The sequence below is a fragment of the Lontra canadensis genome, unplaced genomic scaffold (assembly GCF_010015895.1).
Source record: "Lontra canadensis isolate GAN:19392208 unplaced genomic scaffold, GSC_riverotter_1.0 scaffold128, whole genome shotgun sequence".
In the NCBI taxonomy this organism is placed as follows: domain Eukaryota; kingdom Metazoa; phylum Chordata; class Mammalia; order Carnivora; family Mustelidae; genus Lontra; species Lontra canadensis.
This window is the reverse complement of record NW_022631122.1, coordinates 2,231,084-2,254,739: the sequence shown is the minus strand read 5'-3', so window position 1 is coordinate 2,254,739 and position 23,656 is coordinate 2,231,084. Positions and strand designations below refer to the sequence as shown.

Genomic DNA, 23,656 nt, shown 5'->3' with positions numbered 1-23,656 from the left:
GTCAGAACCCTAACCCTCAATGTGATGCTGTTAGGGAGTGGAGCCTTCTGGGAGGTGATTTGGTTGTGCGGGCGGGGCCGTCATGATGGGATGAGTGCCCTGTCCAGGAGACCCCCCAGAGCTCCCTCATTTCCTCCACCACATGAGGTTAGAACAAGAAATCAGACCCAGATGGGGTGGGATATGGGGGGGCTCCCCGACCGTGCTGCCTCCCTGATCTCAAACTCCCAGCCTCCAGGACTGTGAGCAGTAATACATTTTTGATAAGTCACCCGGTCCCTGGTATCATGCTCTAGCAGCCCAAAAGGATGGAGACAGTAAGATTGAATGAATTTTCATATAAAACCACTCCTGGATCACGATTCCTCCCTACTGGTGTGGTGCAGGTGAAGATTCTAACTTGACTATTTCTCCAGTCCGCTCACCAACTATCTCACAACTACTTGTGGAATTAACCTTTGCTTCCTTTTAACTCCCTGGCATCTCCCTGACAGTATGTTGAATCCTTACCCGCAGCAGGTGAAGGGCAGGGTGGCACCATTCTCCAGGCACAGGAAACCCCAGTTCCTGCTCTGCCAGTGTTTTCACTGGGCACATCACTTAAACTTTTGGGGCCTGTGTGTTTTATTTTTAAAACTAAAATGTGAAAATTAACAGGTCCCTGTTACAGAGCCCCACACATCGTGGGGTCAAGCAAATGAGGTCATTAACATTTTTCACTGATCTCTTGGAATCTGCATCCCCTTCCTAGAAATATTGTCTAATAACATGTCCATCTGGGACAGGGATTTTCTGGGTTGGTGAAGGTGTCACATTTAGGGAGTTTTTGCTGAGAAAAGAGAGGCTGATTCGTTTGAAAACAAAACAAAACAAAAACCATATTCCAGTATGTTTTGTATTTGAAAATTTCATAAAATGAATAGTCTGTAAGAAAAACTGTAGAAAGTAATGCTGAACAAAATCTTGCTGGGTGTGAAAATAGAGAAAAATCAAGACTTTTAATTGGGGGCAACCTCTATCTGGGGAGCGGTGAGACTCCAGGAGGGATTTTATTCATTGTAAGTGGAACCTTAAAGTGTTGAGTGGAGATGACTTAATATAATAATGGGTTTTCTGAGCCAGAAGGAATCTTAACGATGCCCTGAGGACTCTAACCCATCTCTTGGGTAGGGATTGTTCATTATGTCCCTTCCTAGTAGCATATTTCCTCTAGAGGGAAATCTGTCCCATGGCCAGACCAAGGGAGCCCTGACTTTACCTATCCAGGAAGGACAGAAGGAAGCAGCAGCCACTGTCATTCACACAAGGATGGGGTTCAAATAAGGTGGGGAATGAGTAGCATCCATTGAGAGAGTTCTTTTGATGGGGGACATAGACCAAATTGGAGAGGTGCCAAGAGAGGGTAGAATGAGGAACACAGATGACTAGTGTAGACGATTCCTTAGGAAGTTTGCTAAGTGCTGGCAAGACGTAGAGAAAGTAGAGAAAACTTATCGAATTAAGGTTGAGTTGCTTATTTAAGATAAGAAAAGCAGGGGCGCCTGGGTGGCTCAGCGGGTTAAGCCTTTGCCTTCAGCTCAGGTCATGATCTCAGGGTCCCGGAATCGAGCCCCACATCGGGCTCTCTGCTCAGCGGGGAGCCTACTTCCTCCTCTCTCTCCACCTGTCTCTCTTCCTACTTGTGATCTCTGTCTAGCAAATAAATAAATAAAATCTTTTTTTTTTTTAATGAGAAAAACAAACATACATATAAATGCTAGTGGGTATGAGCCAGTTGTATGGCCAAGGAATCAGGAGCTGGGATCCTGAGCCCACCTCCTGGGTCCAAGCCCTGGTGTCCCTACTTAGTCCCTGTGCTGCCCTAGGAAGTATTTCACCTTCTCTGTGCCTTAGTGTCTTGTCACGTGGAACGGGTAAGCAGTTCTGCCTCACAGGGCTATTGTGAGGTCCAACATAAATATCAGAAGTACGACAGAGCTGAAAGGATGTTGTTGAAGATATGGAAGGGAGAAGAAGTGGTTGATAGAACAAGAGTCTCCAAGGCAGGAAAGGATGCGATTCAGAGCACAGGCAGGTCTGGATAAGAGAACAGCTAGCTCTTCTCTTGCAACAAAGGAAGGGAGGAGGCAGACTTCTTCTGTTTACAAATATTCACTGAGCCCTTATGATGTCCAGGCACTGTGCCCAACCCTGGGGGTGCAGCCGCAACAAGACAGACACGGCGCTTCTGTCACGAAGCTTACATTCCGGGGGCAGAGTCAGACAGTGCATTTAATACATGAATATGATGATAAGAAGACAAAAGGAGATGGGAGCGGGGAGGCCACGGTGGGGAGAATAACAGAGCAGATGCTATCTTAAATGGGGTGGTCAGAGATGGTCTCTCTGAGAAAGTGACATCGGAGCCCAGGTTTGAAAGGGCAGGGAGTGAGTCATGGAAAGATCTATAGGAAGAGTGTTCCAGGGAAGGGGAACAGCCAGTGCGCAAGCGCTGAGGCTAGAGCACCACCTAGGGGGACATGGGTAGGTGGGCAGTAGTGGTGGCAGTAAGGCTAGGATTTCCCTTCTTCCTTTCCAAGCCATGCTTCTGGGAGGCTGAGTCCTCTTCTCTACAGGTGGAGGGATACCTTCAGCCTTCCTGACTCATCTACTCATTCAACAACCCTCTCTCGGACATGTTTGATGTGCAAGAGAGACACACCCCACCCCCACAACACAGAGATGAGCAGGACCCTGTCCTATGCTTGGCTGCGGTCTGGCAAAGTCATGTGCTAGGTGACACTGCAGTGGTGGGGAGCACCTTGGTGCAGATAGGACCAGGACCCAGAAGTAGGACAAGCACTCTGGCTTGCTGTAAAGCAGGGACTTCAGGATGGGGTCAGGGGGCTCTCAGAAAAGTCTCTACAGCCTTGAATGATTTACAGAAGTCTTCTTGGACGATAGCTTTACTGTCTCCAGCTCAAGCCACAGAATAAATATGTCTCACCTCTGAGTTTTAACTGCCTTGGTTTCTGGGTTTTTGAGTGTTTTCAGGGTTTAGGAATGCAGCATTCTCTCAGAAGTCTTTCTATTATAAAGTCCATCTCCTTTATAAAATGGGTATGGGTTTAAGGATGGAGAGTCCCACATAGATTGGTAAACAGTGCCTCAGTTTATGCCAAAAAGACTCAGGTTTGAGTAAGAAATCATATGGTCCCTTTCTCCCCCACCCCATCAAAGGTAACGGTTTCATAATGAGAAAGGATCAGCAATAAACCGGGTACAAAATATTTGGCATCCAAGTGACTTATTTACTTGAATTTGGATGTGTAGATCCCTATCTGTGCTTTTATATGAAGACTAGAGAAATTGCCTGGAACATAATCAAAGCCCTAAGTTCACATGGATGTTTTCTGAACTTGAGCAAAGGGAAGAGCCAGGAGTGAGCTGGGTCCTTTTTGTACACTGATGAAAGCTGATTCGCAAGCAAAAGTTTGCTGAAATCAAAGCAAATGGGTAATATTTAATAATTTAGTAATACACTAATATTTAAAGTGAAAGAAGGGAGGATAGCTGAGAAAACAGCTAGGCGGTTGACGAGGAGAGCTCAGGGGCATAAGAGAGACACCTGTAAGCTCGCTGACTTCACCCTGGTCCCTGACACCAACAGCAGAGATCTCGATCGTCATGGAAACACCACTGTCAGGATTGAACCCTACCGAGGTCTCTTCAGAGCTCTGTGCCTGGTGTGTTTCAGTATCTGTGAGGTTCAAGATTTTCTGTCCAATAAGACTCAATGTCCAGGAAAGGGTGTCCCAGAGACTGGTGAGCACATCAGGAGAGCTTCAGGCTTGACCTGATGAGCAAGAAGCTGAGTTCATGGAACCAGAAGAGAGAGGCAAACTGGTGACAAGCCTGGGTGACCCTGGGAATAAGTCTAAATCTGATGGAACTACCAAGCCAGAAGCGTCACTTGCTGCTTATAAAACTGAAGCTGCTGTGACCTTTAGAGTCACAAGGAGTCCTGCCTAGCGGTCCGGAAGTGACCGGCCAGTTCCAGCTTTCAGTGTGATCCACGGTCGTTGTCAACACTGGTAAAGAGCTGGCAGTGCTGGAGTTCATGGTCCTCCTTCTTGGAGCTGTGCCTTCAGGAAGCCTATGCAGGAACAGAAGGACACCGTCAAAAAGAAATATGGCAAAGACGCCTCTGACATGGGGGATGAGAGGCATTTTGCTCTTAACTCTTGAGAGCAGAGGTCAGCAAAGTGTGGCTCATCGGTCATATCCAACCAGCCACCTATTATCATATGGCCCTCAAGCCAAGAATGTTTTGACATTTTTTAAAGGTTGGGAGAAAAAAAAATCAAAGGAAGTGTAACACTAATATCGAGTGCTTTATAATCTGTCCTACAGTGTTCTAAAGCCTGGAACTCATTAGCTCATGCACTCCTTACTAAAACCCTGTGAAGTGGTTACTCATTCTGTAGACCAGGAAACAAACGGAAGCTTCTAGATAGGTTAAATAATAGGCAAAGATCACACAGCTAACAATTAATTCAGCTAGAACTCAGACCCAGGGAGTCTTATTACAGAGCCTTGTGTTCTTAACTTGCATCCCCATATGAAAGGTTCTCCTACCGCATAAGTGTAGATAAAGTAGAAGTCCAAAAGAGAGACTCAAGACACACATTTTGATGAGTTCGTGGGAGGGAAGACTTTATAGAGGAATGATGCCACCTTTCTATCATGATGACAGGACTTCTAACTTTGAATCTCAATTAATCAAGCTCCAATCTCCCCCCAGAAAGAACTGCATTCTTCTCATTGCAAAACCTTCCATTTTTCCTCTTGGTCCACAAAGCCTAAAATATTGTGCTGTCTGGCCCTTTAAAGGAAAAGTTTGCTGACTCCTATCCCACAGAATGCGGAACGCTGGAGTTGCTGTGGAATGTGACTAGAAAGGCTGGCTACCCTTACAAGGTGACCCATGAATGCAGTAGCCTCTAGTTCTTAGAGTTTGGAAAGTATGACCTCGACATTCAGGTCTCTTAATGAACCCAGCCATTGCATCACTCCTGAGTAGCTGGTGACTGGGTCCAATTCTTCATCAAGGACGACCCAGTGGTATCTACTGAAGATGCCCTAGATCAGGATGGCTAGAATGCTGGGAAGAAGTTCCCATGAATGCAGGTAGTATACAGGAGGTAGGGGGCGGTCTCACGGTGACCGACCCAAAACAAATGACTAAGCCTATAGACAACACCACATGTAACTGCCTTCGGCTCAGAGTGAATCAGACACCAGTGACAGGGTGTCTTCAGGAATGCAAATTGGCCTGGTCCAAAGGATGGGGTGCCATGTTTCCCACTGTGCTAGGGCAACTGAAAATATTTTTATTGCCAGCCTCGTGGTGAGGCTGTGCACTGGATCAACAAGGCTGGGCCCCTTGCCCATCTGAGCACTTGGCCAAGTACAATGAGCTCCGTGAAGGAAGAGATGGACAGCAAAGCTTAATTTTCTGGCAACAAATTCAGGAAGCTCCTCACCAAGTAAGCCCTGGGCCAGAGAGCCCCTGACCCATCCAAGCACTGGTCAGCTGGTAGACCCTCTGCTCCTGTTTTAATCACAGGGGCTCAAGGATCAAGACAAAAACACTTGGGAGGGGTCTTTCCCTCTCTTGTCTCTGAAGTTCTGCCTCTTTAGAACAGCCACATCAAAAGCTAGGTTTCCAAAGCATGCAACTACATGGAAGAATCTTTAAAAAATTACACTAAGTGAAAGAAGCCAGACACAAAGGTCAACTATTATATGAGTCCACTTACATTTTTATATATATATAATATATATAATTTATATATATAAATTATATATAATTTTATATAAGTCATATTATTCATTTAATTTATACAAATTTATATAATATATAAATATATATATTAAAAATATGGAATAGACAAATTTATGAAGATAGGAAGTAGAATAGAGGTTACCAGTGGGTGGGAGGATAAGGGATTAGGGAGGTATTATTTAATGGGTACAGAGTTTCTCTTTGGGCAATTAAAAATATTCTGGAGCGTAGTGGTAATGTGCCTACACAACATTTGGAATATACTTATGGAATATACTTATGCCACTGAACTGTATACTTTAAAAGGGTTAAAATGGGAATTTTATGTTAAGTATATTTTGCCACAATTAAAAAGAAGCCCATCCTCTAACGCTGAACCCAGGAGCCCTAGCTCTGTCCATGTGACTGACCCCAAATGAATTATCCCTTTTCTTACAGTCCTCCCCACCATGCATTTCTGGAGCCATATATTTATAGTGTGTCCCTTAGACAACAGGAAGGAACCCCAACTGGTTTTATGCAAAAATTGAAGGAAAAGGGGCTCCTGGGTGGCACAGTTGGTTAAGCATCTGCCTTCAGCTCAGGTCATGATCCCCAGGTCCTGGGATAGAGCCCCGCACGGGGCTCCCTGCTCGGTAGGGAGTTTGCTTCTCCCTCTCCCACTCCCCATGCTTATGTTTCCTCTCTCACTGTCTCTCTCTCTGTCAAATAAATAAAATCTTTCAAATTAAAAAAAAAAAAAATTCAGTATCCTCCCAAAACTCTGAAGGAAGGAAGGAAGAACCATCTGCAAATTCATGATTTGTGCTTTAGTTTAATCTTTTATTCTCAAGACTAGTCAGTTGTTTAAGTTGGGTCTAGACTCTTAATTAAAGCTGACAGTTTGTTTACTGAGCCTCACTCTCCAGTGACAAACAGAGAACACAGGAGATTCTAAACAGCTACAAGACCCCAACACACTGGATGTTCCCTTACCCATCAACAACTGGGCTTGGGCAAAGAGACAACACAGAAATGCAGCTTTCAGATTTGCTAATTGCTTTTCACTAGAACAGAGCTAACTGTACATGATGCCTTTTTTTTTTCTCAACATATCATTTTTATGCATTGTCTTAGTTTACCAAGTACACTCTACTCAGAGGGAGTATTAGGTCAGTGGTGGAAAGGAGATCACTGTCCTAAAATGCAGGACTGTAAAGCAATCAATTTCTATCATCACTATGGCTGAGAATATTTAACAGTGGTTATTACTAGTATTGTACCTTGTTTTATAGAGTTCTTTAGGTGTGCAAAGTGCTTTTCCATATGTCTTCTCCTTTGGATTATCCAAGTGCCTTTGTTTCTATGACTTCAGCACACTGTGAATTATCTTTAGCAAATTTTTCTCACCTGATCATCTTATGTCACTCAACCAAGCAGGTATCAACATTCCTTCATTGTAAGGAATGCAGGCTTATTTTAATAACACTGAAGGCAAAATCCTAATCAGAAAAAAAAAATAAAATAAAAATCCGTTGTCAGTTCATGTAATTCTTGTTGAGGCAAACATCTACTGTCTGTTTCTTGGAATGATGGTGTGCCCCATCCTATGGATATCTGAAAGGGGGAACTGTGTCTTGTACAGGTGTAAATCGTATGCAGGAACATGGCATGCTCACTGGGAAGGGAAGACTTTGGAAGAAAAGTCCCACTTAACCTGGAAGTTAGATTTGATTCAGTAAGCCACAGTTGGGGAAGGCTGTGAAGGTGAACAAGACAGGGTCCCCGTCTCTTTTAATACAGGTTTTATCATCATTTAGGTATGGTCAGACCAACAGGTCGGGGGATGATTGCCACTAAAACGATATTTTATTATACTTCCAGATCCCAGGTCACCCAGGAGGCAGAAAGATGAGGAAGACTGTGGACAAGAGCCTTTATTGTCATTCTCATAGGAAGGAAGAGTGAGGCAGGGCAAGCAGGCTGAGGCTGGCTAGGTTGAATAAATCCAGCAGGCTCTGGGATATAGGGGCTGCCCCTAGCTCTCTAGTACCTGGCTCTGGGGTGATTAGGACAGGGGGATAGTAGCCCAGAGTGTGAGACCCCAGTAAGGGAGATAACAGGGGGTGTGGTGTGGGCGCTAGATTGGTTGGTTTGCCTTTGAAAGGTGCACTCCCAAATGAGTTGTTTACTGTCTCTAGGAATTGGCTAACCCTGGGAGGGTCAGTCCCTCCAGAGTCCACAACGCTTCAGAATACAGAAAATAAAAGACCTGGTTAATGCATGCCCTCCAGGGGCTGATGTTCTAGTGTGGTGAGCAGCCAAGAAACTGCAACCAGGACCAAATCGCCAGGCCCCGGTTCCAACTCTAGGAGGAGGAGTTTGGACCATGCACATGAGATTTCTTTAAAGCCCCCCCACCTGTGAGTTCAAGAAATAGTTGAAATAATTAAATACAGCACGGAAGTCACAAATGCTGTAAGACAACTGAATGCTCTGGGAGGAAAAGGAAAGATGGAAAAATGAAAATGGGATGGTTTGGAAGGGAAACACAGATGTTGGCTTGGTGGTCAGAGGAGGAAGGTGATAGCAGATAGGCTGGCCGGTAGGAGATCCCTCTTCCCAGGGACACCAGGCAGAAACAAGAGTTAGAGCAGAAATTCTGAATGGAGACAATTTTGCCCCCCTGCCCCCGGGGACATTTGGTGAGTCTGGTGACACATTTTTGGTTGTCATAAATTGGGGGATGGGGGAAGGGCTGCTGTTGGCATAAAGTGATGGAGGCCAAGATGCTGCTGAACTCCATATGTCTTGGTGCCACTCGGGACCTGGTCTGGAGGCAGAAGAGAAAGACCTGGGACAGTTGTTGTTGGGCACGTGGTTCTCTCCAAACCCCTGGTCCCGTTAAACCAGAGGGCTGCATAGAGACAGTGCTCTCTTTCCTGATGCCCGCTTCGATTTCATGAAAGACATTGTGCATGGGGTCTTTTGAGGATTGCTTTTTTGTATAAGCCAAGTTTTAAGTTTTTATAAAGTCAGATCTGTCTTATATTTTCTCTTATGACTTCTTCTTACCCTTCTGAATTTTAAAAAGTCCTTTGCATATACTCTTCATACCTCATCAAAGATTTGATAAATATTCTCTTCCATTTTCTCACCGGTTTCTTATGGGATCCCTTCCTTAAATGGGTACCTCTGCAATTTAGTCTTTTTCAGAGGGTTCTAGAAGTATTCTCAGAGATAATATGGCTTTAGGAATTCCAGTGTTAAATATTTTTGTATTAATGACATTGCGTTCTTTTCAAGTGCCATCTAATCCCTATATCAAACATGTATTTTCACAGATGGCATTGCTTAGGATCAGGAGTTTTCAAAGATGAGTCAGTTTTAAAACTTAAGGAAGTAATGTATGTGAGTGATAAAACATGGTGAACTGGTAGTAAGAGAATAGCTGGCATTTAGGAAACACTAGTTAAATCACTTGAGATCATTTTGATGTATAGACTAAAGTAATACTCAACGGATTCCCCTCCGCCTCACCTCCAGGTTGTTAACCAACTACTCCAAACCGTTTACTGAATTTCTCATTGATCATGATTTTTTAAAGTCACATATCAATTCTTATATGAAGTCTTTCTGGATGATCTTTTTTGTTCCATTAACCTTTCATTAGCCTTGAGCTATTACCACACTTTTAATTACTGCATTTGACTGAGTATCTGGCCCTACAGGTCTTCCCTCCCTGCGAAGAGTACTGATTTTGAGGACAGGGGTCAGGATTGGGGGATGTGCAAGGTCAGTGACATGTGGACAACAGTACACCCAGGAAAGCCCTTGGGGTTTGATCTGAGTAGATGTAGTTACAGGTCCAGAGCTGGCCCGATATTCCCAGACCCCTGAGTTAAAAATGCCAGAGCAGAGCTCTGTCTTCCCAGGGAGAGACAAGGAGGGACAAAAAGGAAATACTAGACATTGATTTAAAATGTGAAGAACCAATGACACTCCATGCAATCAAGAACTAGACCGGGAGGGATGGAAATTGGAGACCTGAGGAAAGACCTAAGGGAGGAGGCTCTGGGCAGGACATAGCGTACTTCCTGTTGTCGGATTGTCTGGCTGTGAAGTGGGAGAATGTTGCCTGATGCCAAATAATGCTGAAAAGATGTTTCAGTCCATCAGGAAAAGGCATATATGTTTTCACACACATGCATACACAAAACCCACACACGGCGTTATAACTACAGATAAGGTAACCCTAAAGAAAGCAGACAGAAAAATCCAGACTCAACAGTGTAGAGACAGGCATTCACTTCCCCCAAAGAGTTCTCATTAAATCACAGGATCCCTTGAAACATACAGCTTCACCAGTGATTTAATCGTTTCTCTGGAGTGCTCCAACACCCTGATGGAAAAGCTAGATGGAAGTTTAGAAATGAGAAAAGTGTGAAGAAAGAGCTCCTCCACCACACATGCTATAAATCAGGGGAGAAAAAAATATTCAATTTAATAAAAATAATTAGTCTCACAACTTTTTAAAAACACACAGAGGTCACAGAGTGGACTACTGAGGGTGGATGGATTCATCTCTTCCCTGGCCTTGTGTGATAGCAAAGCAGGGTGACACTTCATGGCCCTAGAGGCCCCCTTCAGAATGGAATTTTCCAGAAGGAATAGGTGGTGGAGCTGGAAAGAGCCCTAGAAGGTTTCTACTCCAAAAACCTATATTCTAGAGGAAGAAGCAAACGACCCTATTAATCACCCATCACCTGCTCCTTGCCCCCAACAAAGTGACACCACTTATTATTTTTCCTGCCACCAAAAAAGCAAATCATTATCACATCCAGTCTTCTGTTGAACTTCTGGTGTCTTAGGTTTAGAATGTGAGGGACAACATCCTAACACGTGAGTGAGAGCAAGAGAAGACCAGGGGCAGATGCTGAATCATGCTAGAGTGAAGGCCAAGTCATGCTAAGACATGCTAGAGCAGATGCTGAGTCATGCTGAGTCATGCTGAGGGATTAACTAGGGGAGATTCATCTCAAAGAAGTTAGTCTCAAGACTCAAATGATCTCAAGTGGAAACAATCCTATGATTTGTAACAGTGTTCAAGTGGGAGCGGGGCGGGGGAGGGGGGGAATCTGGGAGGCCTACTTCCCTGTAAAATGCTTGGGTCTGTGGCTGTGCCAGGATGTTGCCCACTCTGGAGAAGCCAGAGTGAGATCTCATCCTCCCTCTACGGTTCTCCAGGCAGGCTGCGGGATCTCCTGGTGATTGAAGAGGGCTTTGGGAAGAAGAGCTGGGTTTATAAATAATGCATTTCCTTTGTCTTGCAGGGATTCTGGAGGGAGAGGTACAATCAGATCAGCTGTGAACAGCTTACATAGCAAATCTAATAGGTTTGTAAATTAGATTTTGTGTTCATTTGTTTTTGCTGTAAGGCAGCTATTAATCTGTTTCTCCTCTTTGCTGGATGGTGCCCTTCTTACTTAGCAAATAGATCTGTTTTGTTTCACTTTGGCTTTGCATTTCCCTAATCACTTTTGGGGAGGAGCTGTCGATAGAAGAGCCCAGGAAATGGCCCAAGGTCTAGAGGCTGTAGAGATGGAAAACTGAGATGGGAAAGAGCTACTTTCTGGAAAAGAGCCCACACATTTTGAAGCACTTGAGCCACCAATGTGCTTATTCACAACTTGCATTTTTGCTGAGCAGTGGAAGCTCTAAAGAGAATCAGGTCTCTCACTCAATTTCATTGTGTAGGTGGCTTATCCAGGAGATTAAGATGGAAAATAAACCATTCAGGAACTTCACAAAGACCTCTTAAAAATATTTAGGGAGTCAACTCAGTGATGTTCATCTTGACTGTTGAATGCACAATCTAAATTCTGAAAGCAAGTTTTCTCCTGTGATGATCCTTGGCCAGAGGCTGCTTGATACACAGAAGCGAGCAAATGCTTTTGCGGCTAACAAACCCACACTTGCCACTGGCTATGGTTGGACCATGCTTTTGAGTCCGCATTCTCCACTGATGACAACTGCCCCATAGCTCTGACCTACAGCCTATGAGCCTGAGCTTAAGGAACATTGGAAGGAAGAAATATTGCCACATTGTTTGACACAAACAGTTACTACTGAAAATGAAGTCCTTGTCTTACTTTCTAAATATCCTACTGTGGTCAGTCTGGGGATGAGAGATCCAAATGGTTTGGATTAGGGTCTCTTATTTGCCCCTCCATAGATTTTTTTTTTAGGTCTCTTGACCATATCAGACCTATTCAATATGTCCATTCCTGACCCCACATGATTCAGGAAAGTGACCCCTCTCTCCCTGACATCATTGCTTCTAGCTCTCTAATGACCTCTTAACCACCTGGGAGCTACAAATGAAGCTTGCACTATGCCTAGTAAAATGCAGAAATAAAAGAGGATGCCATGTGGCCCTAAGTTCCTCTCTTTCTACTGTGGAAAAATGTTCCCTTTTGGAGAAACAAGATCTTGACCCATGATCTTGCCACAGCTGTGCTCCATGGTAACTTGAGGGAGGAAGAGTCTTATTCAAAATCAAGTATGAGAAGTAGGAAGAAAAAGCCCTGGGAGCCAGGCAGACCAGGATTCATTCCCCATGCTTGTTAGTTGGGGCCATGAGCAAATTATTTCTCCCATCTGAACCTGTTTCCTCATTGCATTGGAATGACCCACTAATCCAGCTGAGTTTGTGCAACAGAGAGCATGTAAAACCAGTGACTTGAGTTGGCTCCTGGGTCACCTAATCCATCCCTCCAATGTTACAGAGAAGAAAGTGGAGGACAGAGACCCAAGGTGACTTGACCAAGTCCCCCAGCTTAACAGCCACAGAGCCAGGATTAACTCCAGGAAGACCACAACTAGAGGCATAAGGTCTCCTCCAAGACCTTTTCACTAGGAAGTGGAGACAAAAATGGAATTTTACCACTAGTCATGCCAGCGTTTATCTCTTTCCCTTCCTCCCCTCCACCACTCTGTCCCAGAGAAGCCTGGAAACTTCTTCTGGATTTTTCCAAGAAAATTCCCTGGGCAAGCACCCAGGATAGGTACCTCTGCAGATCCTTCTGGCCTGAGAGAGCCTGAGGTCAACCAATGTGCCACAGTTTCTCGGAAGCTTCACCTTAAGACTGAATCCACATTAAGCCATAAGATGCCAGGTTCTGATCATTTATTACCAGTGAGAACATCAGCTAGCCTGTTTGGAAAATAAGTCAAGTTTGGAAGTCCTGTTTGGAAAACACAGAAGTCAAGTGTTTCTATCACAAATACTGTCTGATGCAAGCTACAGTGAAGTTTGGGATCTTGAGGTGTAACAGCTAGATCTGTGGTCCCAAGTGTCACCACTCCTACCTGTGGTCTGTGCAGAAGGAGGCAGTGCCAAAGGGTTTTGACCACAAGCAGCAGCTCCTGCAGTTTAATGAGAGGGCCGTCAGTGACAGGTGCAGGAGACCTCGTGGTCCTTACAGAATTCTAGGTCCTTAGTGCTGGGTATCTTCCTCTTCCTATAAATGGGGAAACTGAATCTCCAAGAAGTAAAATGATTTACTCACAGTCACACAGCTTGTGAAATCTTTCCATGACACCTTCTGCTTCCTTTCATGAAAACAACAAAATTTCCAAGGGTCTTCTATTTCCTCTTCTAGTCCTCTGCAAAAGTTACATATGTTTGAATCCAAAACAGGAGATATCAGCCAGAGGACTCAGGAATATTGAGCAATGGAGGAGTGTGGGGAGAATGTGCAGAGATAATTTGCACCCCCAACTGAATTTCTTTTCTACCTACAAAAAGCAAAGTAGAGCATCGGCTGTAGACTTCATTAAAAGAACTGCATCTCTTTTAACTTGGCCGTTTCCAGATAAATGCTGAGGACATAGATGTTTGGTTGGAATTCTTTAGAGCTCCAAAATTTGGCATCACAGATCCACTTATCACTCGAAGTGGGAGAATCTGCTGTCAGCATAGACAAAAGCAATACCTGACGTGACCCACATGCATCTGTACGCATCCGATAAAGGCAGGCTGGCGACTACGCTGCCTTCAGAGATGTAATTGTAACCTAGTTTCTTAGAAACCTACTAGCATAGATTTCAAACCTCAGAATTCAAGCGGGTCCCGAATGCTTAGTGTTCCTGAGTCAGGTAGAGAGATGCTGTGCAGCCAGAATTGTGATTTGCCCTGGACATGCAGGGCCAACCAGCTCCTTCACCCATCCAGGGTGAAATTCAAGTTCAACAAACATTTACTGAGCACCTGCTATGTTAGACCTTTAGACAAAAAAGAAATGAATGAGGGAGCTCCCCTGCTTACAGACAATGGGAGAGGGAGACCGAGCACCGAGAACTGTGGAGCAAGGTGTGAGGTGTCATCTGAGAGTACGAACAGGGCAGTGATACGATAAGAGGGAGGAGGGGAAAGCCACAGGCTGCTTTGCTTTTCCCTGGTATGAGCTTTTGTTTTCTCTTTATTAAGTTTTGTAGACCATCTGATGCCCCCCTAGCTGCTAATGCAACTGCAGAGTTTTGCCAAAGTAACTCGAAGGTGTATTACTATTCCAATGGTTGACAGCTAGGTTTCACTGGGAGGAGACATTGGGGTGAGGGATGGAGAGAAAGAGAGTTCTACCACCCCCTTCCCCGTCTCCAAACTGTATGTACCATATACCTGAGGGAGAGAATTTGTGCATTCTAGAAGATAAATAGACTTCCTTCCCTTCTCAGGTAATAACTGCAATTTTGCTCTCCCGAAGTTTACATCCAAGCCCATGCAAAAACAAAACTATTAGACTTGTCATCGGCATGCTAACAGATCATGTCTACCCTCTTTCTCTTTTTTTTTTTTTCCTTCCAGAGCTGAAGTTGTAATAAATGGCTCCTCATCGCCAGCTGTTGTTGACAGAAGTAATGAAAGCATTAAGCACAACATCCAGCCAGCCTCAGCCAAATGGAGGCACAACCAGACGCTCTCTCTGAGGATCAGGTAGTGGTAATTACCTATAGGACAAGAGAGAGCCTTGGCCTTCTTCGGCACAAGCCGGCAAATTGCCGCTCTCCATCATCTAAAGAAGTCAGGATAGAAATAAAATGTTTACCTCCCGCTGAGGCAGGTTTCATCCGTAAGCAATCAATTGGAAATAAAAACCCGAGACAACCCTAGCAGCCCAACACGTGTGTGCAGCGACTAGGGCTGGGGAGGTGTCAGGAGCTCCCAGCTGAGGTCCTGGGTTCTGGAAGGAGTGAGGCTCTCGGGTCAGCAACAGCAGGAGCCTGAGTGGTGGAGACCACAGGTGGCTTCTCCCAGGCTATCCAAAGCAAGAGTCCTTTTCTGGCACTTGCACCGCTGTCTGTGGGTGACCCAGGAGCTGACATAAAGAGGAGAGGTGTGCTTAGCCAGAGAGGAGCTCTTGTCCTGAGCTTCTAGGATGATGTCTCAGAGCTCCGCAGTCACTGCTGGGTGGCAGGGATGGAGAGCTGTAAAGAAGGAAATACAGCATCAACATTTTGAGTACTTGACATTGATATAGCCATGACTGACCCACCAAAGCTTGGTCAGTAGAACCCTGGCATCGTGCTGGGGGCCCAGGGTGCTAACATAAAGCAGACATGCTAGTGGAGAGACACAGATATAAGACAGGACAGCGCCATGTGACACACACATTAGGTGGTGTTGCATCGCATGAATCAGTGGAAATGCAGAGATCACACTGAGGAGAGAAAAGGGGGATGAAGCAGGAGAGCCAGAAAAGGAGCAGTGGGATTAAAAAGGTAATTAGGAGTTTGACAGGCATGCCAGGCTTCGTCCCACTTGCGCACAGCCTGGCATCCGGTGTCCGTGCCCTGTGCTGCTGGGGCATGAAGTAGGAGGTACAGAATGTGGGTGGGGAGGTTGGCGAGGTAGTCTGGACCAGATGGAGAAAGCCTGGACTATGGCAGCCAACCTTCGCTGGCCTTCCACCTGGGGAGGGAGAGCAGGGGGCCCAGAGCTACCAGGTGTTCCCACAAGGAGCAGGGAGGTGCCCCCTCCAGGGAGGCCCTCTGTCAGAATGGAAATGCCCCACGCCCTAGTCCAAGGCTTCATTGGGGACATGAGGGGGAATGGGGGTGGGAGCTAGAGACACATGAGACCCGGGACCCAGCAGCCGAGAAGCCACCTGAAGGAACCGACTCCTGGCACCACAGTTCTGCCACCCTCACCAGTGCCCCTTCTGAGGCCCCCTGGGCCGACCAGATACAGGTCTTTATCACTCACCCTTGGATCAGCAGCACTCTTGGATCCATCCGTGAGATCATGTACAATAGTCTCCCAGGGTTGGGTTGCTCTTAGCCAATTCTCACCCACTTGGTGGCTTAGGACAACAGAAACATGTTCTCTTCCAGCTCTGGGGCCGGAGTTCCAAGTGCTCCCTCTGCGTTTTGGGGGCTTAGGGGTGTACAGGGAGGAAGGGGGATGCTTCAGCCCTTCCTCAGCCCTGTGGCCTCATCTCTCCAATCCCTGTCCCCATCTCTTCTGTGTCTGGGGGGTTCCCTCTCCCGCCTCTTGTAAGGACACTTGTCATTGGCTTTGGGGCCCACCAGGTAATCCAGGACCATCTCAAGAGCTTTAGTTTCATTACGTTCTCAAAGGTGCTATTTCCAAATAAAGCCACATCTTGGGTTCTGAGGATTAGGAAGTAGACATATATCTGGTGGGGGGAGCACCCCACCACACCATCTGTGAGTGAAATCCTCCCACCAGCACAAGCCCACCTGCATACCCCTGGCCTTTCCTCTGCCACTGGGTAGACAGATGGACACTTAACACACACACACACACACACACACACACACACACACACACACTTTCAGAGGGGACCAGACCATGGCAGCCTACAAACACAGCCACCTGGCAAGAACAATGTGCCTTCACCCAGGGGGAAAAAGAATTTCCTTCAACTCCCTTCGATTAATCACCCAAATTATTATTAATAAAAGATGCTGTGAGTGATTCGGAATGATGTTTAATAATTGATAGTAATTTCTCATAATTAGGTATAAATCAATTCACTCATAGAGGTGTTTATTTTATGGACTTTCTAGGGACTCTCTTTACTTTTAAATACTTTGGGGTAAGTGATTGCAGAGGTTTTAGCAATCTCCATGCTGTATTAGTTTGTCAAGTTGTAGAATCCTTGGTAAAGGGCAGTAAATAAATATAATGCTTCTTTTCCCATCAAGAGATACAAATTATTCAGCCAGGAGTGTCTCCCCTGCGTGATGGCAAGAGATCCAGGTCATTAATAAGACTAGTGGAAGAAGAACTTCCTTCCAGTGTGCCCTGCCAAGCACTCTAGCCACCCCTTGGCTACGCCAGAGGCTCCCAAATCCAGCCACATGTTAAAGCTCCCTGCTGAGCGTTAGGAAGCAGGCAGAGCCTGAACCACTCTCAAAGTCAGGATTTCTCAGGTGTGAACCCAAAGCTTCCGAATTCTTTATAGTTCCCTGGGGGCTTGAATGGGCATGCTGCTGGGACACACCGCTGGTGACCAACATCTCCAGTCCTACAGGCTCTCAGGCATCAACGTTATCATCTGCACAATGCGGCAACTATCTTGCAAATTCTCACATTTGCAAAGTGCAGGAAGAAGTTTTGTCCTGCCAGGGCTCTGCGGAAAAGAAGATTGGCATCATTGTATCTATGCTCGAAAGGGGCTTGCAGCAGGAAATGAAGTTCATGTAGGGCTACTGTGGGGACCAAATTTCTTTCTCTGACTTAAATCATTTCTAAAGATGTTTTAGGAGATTCAGACAGTAAACACCTCCACCCCAGCTAGAATCCCCCAGCTAGGTCTGAGTGGTTTAAGTACATCTCCCCAGGCAATTCTGAGAAGACACCTATCCTTTTTCTGACCACACCCCATTCCAGCTGTGTACTTTGCTAGATGATTCTAGAACATTCCCCCTAAATCAAAGTCATCCCGGAGACTAGGGAGCTGTCCTCCTCTCACCTTTGTTCTGAAACAGCACAAAGGAATTTCTCTGAGGGACCAGAGGAGGATCAATTTTTATAAACTCGAACTAGATAGCAGTGGGGTGCAGAGCAGCACAGTCCACGGAATGGACCGACTCAGGGATGGCAGGCCACGTTCTCAGTCTCTCAAAGGTAGAGGAGTTGACACACCTCACAGTATCTACACTCCCATTCACGCCATGGGATATCCCTTCTCCTAGAGAAGATTTTTGTGGAAGAAAATAGACCGCTGAGGAGTGAGGGACATGTGTCATCCTGGCTTCCTAATCCTGGCTCAGGACCCCCTGTCAGAAGCTGGCCCCGAATCCCACTGAGAGGGAGTGTGATATCTGGTGATACTGGAAGTGTCCAAAACAGGGGTTCCCTGGGACATTGGATTTCAATGCTAAAAGCAGGCTGTCCTGGGCAAACCAGAATGGTGAGACACCCTTCCTCCCAGGGCCTTCTGTGGTGAGCTCTTACTATGTCCTAATAGAGTCATCTCCCTGGGCAGTTACCACCTCTCATAGGAAGAGGCCATAACCACAAAAACCAGACCGGCCCTCACCATAGTTGCCTCTGGGCCATTTCTGATACTCCCCACCTAGAATGCATTCTCAGAGGGCACCCGAACTCAGCTTCGCCTGTGTGCTGGCTGCGTCAGGCCACGGGGGGACAGAGGACAGGAAAAGCTGGGTTGACAAAGGGCAGCTGGCCACAGGGAAACTTGTTCCTCATGTGTGCTTGGTTTCTGTAGGAAGCAAATCCTGAAGTTCTTGGATGCTGAAAAGGACATCTCTGTCCTCAAGGGGACCCTGAAGCCTGGAGACATCATTCATTACATCTTTGATCGTGACAGTACGATGAACGTGTCACAGAACCTCTACGATCTCCTCCCCAGAACCTCTCCCCTGAAGAACAAACACTTCCGGACTTGTGCCATTGTGGGCAACTCGGGGGTCTTGCTGAACAGCGGCTGCGGGCAGGAGATCGACACACACAGCTTTGTCATCAGGTAACCACAGCAGGGGCTCTGGGCCCAAAGCGACAGGCAGGTTTAAGTGGTGCACGGCCAGTTATCCCAAGAGGTTGAAACGAGAGACTATGCTTGGGTTAGTCCCCGTTCTCACCTTTGTGCATTAGAATTTCTTGAGGCGCCTTTAAAAGTCCCAGTGTCCGAACTGCACCCCAGACTGATTAGGTCAGTCTGAGGGGTCAGCAGGATGTAGCCGAGGAAACCCAAATGGTCTGGTGTACCGTCAAGGTTGAGAATCCCTAACCTGGCACAGAGGTAGGCAGACTATGGCCAACAGCCTGTTTTTATCAATAAAGTTTTATTGGAACACAGTCATGCCCATTCATTTTCATATCCTCAGTGGCTAAATTAGTTGGGCAGAGTTGAAGTGTAGCAACAGAGAGAGCATATGCCAGAATCCGAAAATAATGCCTAGCCCTTTATGGAAAAAGTCTGCCGACCCATAGATAAAGCCTAGGCCAGCCAGTTGTCAGTTCAAGTTTGCAAACCTCGTACAAGTGTTCTCGAAGGCGGTGCTCTGCTAGTGACTATTATCCTGTAGTCAAAAACTGGGAAGTGAGGGGGTGGCAGAGAAACTTGGACTTGACCATCATTCTCCCTGAAATGTCAGCTCTCATTGTTCCATCTCCTGGGACCCAATTGGACTCAGTTACCCATGGCCCTGATACCTGACCCCCAACCCAGATGGACTGGGAACAAGGCTTTGCTGTCCCCTGGTCAGAAGTAGGGCACACAGAGACTCAAGTTTCGTCCCAAACAGTGCCCCAGCCCTGGCAGAAGGGCATACCGCATCTCACGTTTCCTCTGGGGCTGTCCTGATGCAAAGAGAGCCTTGTCCTGGCGCTTTGGGAAACGACCTCAGGCCGTGGGATTAGACGCTGTGTTGATTCCTGCATCCACTGTGACAGAAGCGCCACGGCCACCTCGCAGCCAAACCTGGTTTAGCTTGGTAGCCTTTGCCAGATTATGCCTGTGCCTGGTGTAGCCCGGGACTTGGCCCCCATTCTCAAAGCCCTCCTGTCTACAGACTTAGGGACGGAGGGGGAATGCAAGGGGGAAGGAAGCAGGGCAGGTGTCTGATGGAAGCCAGGGCAAGGGTGAGGGTTGGGTGGCGGGGTTTAAAGGTGTGAGCAGAGTGTGAGAGTAGGGGGTACCAGGCCTTCCTGACTTGGAGTCATACGCATAAGCAATGCTTCTTCCTTTGCCACAAGCTTCAGTGGTGAGGTCTGCATGGCCCACCCAGCCCTGCCCTGGCAATTCAAGACAAAATTACAAAGGCGCACTGTATACAGAACCCGCATGATGCCAGGTGGCAGCCCTGGCTGCCGTCAGGGACACCCTGGGCTCTTCTTCCTTAGGGAGACCACCCACTTTCCCTCTGGGGGATCCTATAGGCCACAGCCCCCACTGAGAGGAAATGCGGTGAGATGCTGTGGCCACAGCCTGAATTGGCATGTGTGTGTCTAGACGGTGTCGCCCACAATAGAGCACACTGAGAGTTCATTCCCTGCCCTGCCTTCCCCTGAGGTGCGGGGAGGGAGGCCACCTCACAATTCCACACCACCTCTCCTGTAGCATTTGCTTCTCTGAATGAGAACTCTCCAGGAACCCTGCGTCTCCACCCCACCCACCCCATGCTGACCATGAGCTCCCCCAAAGCAAGATGCTCCTGTCCATCTCTGGACACCAGTCCAAGCCTGAGCCTGGCACAGACAGGGGACTCTGAGCTCAGGCTCCAGGCTCTGTGAGATAAGAGACACCAGGAGGGTCCTGATGGGATGTTCTCGGTCTCTGTCAACCGAAGTCTTCCATCACTTTGCTTTGCTCTGTGGTAATGGGGCCTCTCCCCTGCCTGGGAGACCCCAAGACCTTACGCCTCTCAGAATGCTCCACACTGAAAAGGCCTGCATGCAAAACGCAGTGAGCTTGCAAAACATTCTGCATTCCTGAGGGGAGTTCAGGTCAGGCTTCTGGAAGAAGCAGACGTTAGCAAATGAAAAACTTGAGCAGGAGGAAGCAGCAGGAGGAAAGGCATGGAAGCAAGAGACTAGATTCATGGATGGTGGAGGCTGGGGCTTGACTGAGCCCAGGCTGCCCACCTAAAGTGCTGCTGGGAATTGGGGCCGGACAGGAGTGCTGGTCCCTGCAGTGTCCCCATGAGGCTGCAGTGGCAGGCCGAGGGGACTGCCTAACTCGGAGTCATTTAGTACAGAATAAATTCTCAGATGTTTGGGAATCAAAACTTCATTGCATGCTCGCTCTCTCTCTCTCTCTCTCTCTCTCTCTCTCTCACACACACACACACACACACACATACACACACACCACAGACACACACACTCACCTTCAATAGGAGAACCTAATGAATGAATGCCCCCTCACAGACAAATCATCACTCTCATTGTCACGATCATTGGGCACTTAGCATGCACCAAGTGTAATTCTAGGCACTTCATGTCAATTGACTTATGCAATTCTCACAACAACCCTATCAGGAATGTTCCATTTGGGGCTGGCTTTTACAGGAAGGAAACTGAGGTACAGAGAGCCACAGGTCCATAGCATGCTTGGGTGGCCAGGCTCAAGCTGTGGGCCCAGGCAGTATGGCTCAGAGCCAAGCATGAGCCACTGCTCTCTCCAGCAGATTGCCTCTCCCCCTGGACCTATGGACATGCCTGTTTCTGGAAGGGACAGACTCCTTTCCAGCCCAGAGTCATGCCCGTCAAAGCAGTGCAGCCCACTGACAGCGCCCCGAGAATTTGCTTTGGGAGACCTGGCCTGCTGTTAGAGCAAGCTTATTCCCATCCTGATCCCCCCGACCACCCCCATAAGGAAAACTGCCCTGTGAAGGAGGGGTACAGCAAGGCAGAGCTGCCTCCATCATCTGCACTCAAGGAGAGGCCCTGAAACATGGTCATGGGCGTAGCCTGGCCCTCACAGCCCTCCCCTGCCTGGAACACCTGCCATGAGCTGGGTCCCAGGTTGAATGAGGTGGGGAGCCCGCCTCAGGCTGCTCGCAGTCCCAGAGCTCCCCAGAGTCTCCAGCAGGGCACTTGGACGACACCCCAACTGACCAGTACTGTAGCTGAGCGTGCACGCACCCGTTTTCCCTCCCTTGACCAACCTGGAAGCCTGTCGGGGGCAGCCCCCGCTGGCCCTTGGTGGACTCAGCAGATGTGAACTGCCTTGAATCCAATTCCCTCCCCCCTGCTTTCAGGACCTGGAGGTTGGCCCAGGGGAGGCCCCAGGCTCTCAGGACGGTCTTGAAAACCTGGCTCAGCGGGGTTCAGGACAATAGGGATAATGGCACTCCATTCCTCTGAGGTCCGAGGCAAGGGGCCCTGAAGGTGTCCCAAACCATCACACCCCTGCAGCGTGTAGCCACAGTCACAGATAGCAAGGCCAGGGTGGGAATGAGGACGGTGGGTATTTCAGGGGGTCTAGTCTGAGCATCAAACAGGCCTTAGAGTCGGACACATCAGAGACTGAATCCTGGGGCTTCTCTTACTCGCTCTGGGCAAGTTACATTGCACTTTCTGGCCTTGGGCTCCTCATCTGTAAAATGAGGGTGATTAACACAGAGTCAGAATAAAATTAGCTGACCCGTGTTAAAGGACCGGGGGCTGGCACACACCAGGAGCACAAGGATGTTCATTTTCTTTCTGATCATCCTACTTTTCCTCCTCAAATGTTGAAGGAAGAAAAGTCCTGGCTTGCAAGGAGGGTGAGTGGTGTCTCTCTGGGTCTCATCGTTTGGCAATGACTTATGGCCCTGGTCTTCATATCTCCAGCCTCTGTTCTACAAACACTTACTCTAGTTCCTCAGACTTAATTCCACTGGTCAAAGGGCTCTTCCACCATCAGATCCTCTGTGCAGTAAGCAGCCAGGCCTCCCCTGTGGCCAGCCCAGGCCTATTAGCTTGCAGCATAGGCAAGAAGTCCCAGTATGCACACCCAAGCTAGACCCATGAAGGTGGGAAGGTCCCCCACAAAGCAGGCCTCTGGTGAGATATCAGAGGTTGCCTACCCAGAGTCCCTGGCTAGTTCAGCACAAGATTGCAATGGCCTTTTTAGTTTGTCTTCCCAGACCCAATTCTATCCAATCCAATACCTACTACAATTTCATCTTATTGCCTACCTGTTACCTAAAATGCCCATTTGTCGTGTTACTCTCCTGCTCAAGAATCTTCTGTGGCTCCCTTTTGTTCTTGGAACCACATGCCCAACATATATGCTCTGTTTACCTCTCCAGCTTTGTCTCCTCCACACAATATGTCCCAGGCAGAGCGAATTATTTGTCTCCCCCTAAGTCCCCATACTGTTTTGCACCTCTACACCCTTAGATACATTACTCGTGCCTATAATGCCAAAATGCAATGTTCCCTAAACTGCCTGGTCATAAGAATCACCTGACGGGCTTATAAAAATAACTACCAGTTCCTCTGCTCACCTGCTGAATCTGGGTCCCCAGGCTAGAGACCCGATGAATCTGTATTTTTAACTACCACCTGAGGTGATTGCTCTGGTCTGACAAGCTAGAGAAACACTCTTCTAATTGCCTCATCCACAAAGGGATTAGTTCTCCTTCATCCGTCCAGATGTCCCTCAGTGGTCACCGCCTCTAGAATACCATCTAATGCTCCTTTTTCCTGTAGTAACGTGAGACTAGATCACATTGAGATCTTAGTGTGGTCCAGCAGTGTTCTGAGTAGTGGGTATGTGCTGACTCCTTTAATCCCTGGGAAGGGGTGCTCTTGAGATCTCCATCACAGCTAAAGACACCACTGTGCATATTCCTTAGCTGTAGGGA

At 47.3% G+C, this 23,656-nt stretch overlaps 1 protein-coding gene across 1 annotated transcript in view; it reads left to right on the top strand.

Moving 5' to 3' along the window:
- The window catches only part of ST8SIA2 (ST8 alpha-N-acetyl-neuraminide alpha-2,8-sialyltransferase 2), a 62,640-nt gene that overhangs the window by 21,461 nt on the left and 17,523 nt on the right, over window positions 1-23,656 (top strand). Inside the window, exons 2-4 of the mRNA XM_032842348.1 lie at window positions 11,140-11,202; window positions 14,676-14,804; window positions 18,568-18,825. Of these exons, the coding sequence (XP_032698239.1) occupies window positions 11,140-11,202; window positions 14,676-14,804; window positions 18,568-18,825 (450 nt within the window). The remainder of the gene's footprint in view (window positions 1-11,139; window positions 11,203-14,675; window positions 14,805-18,567; window positions 18,826-23,656) is intronic.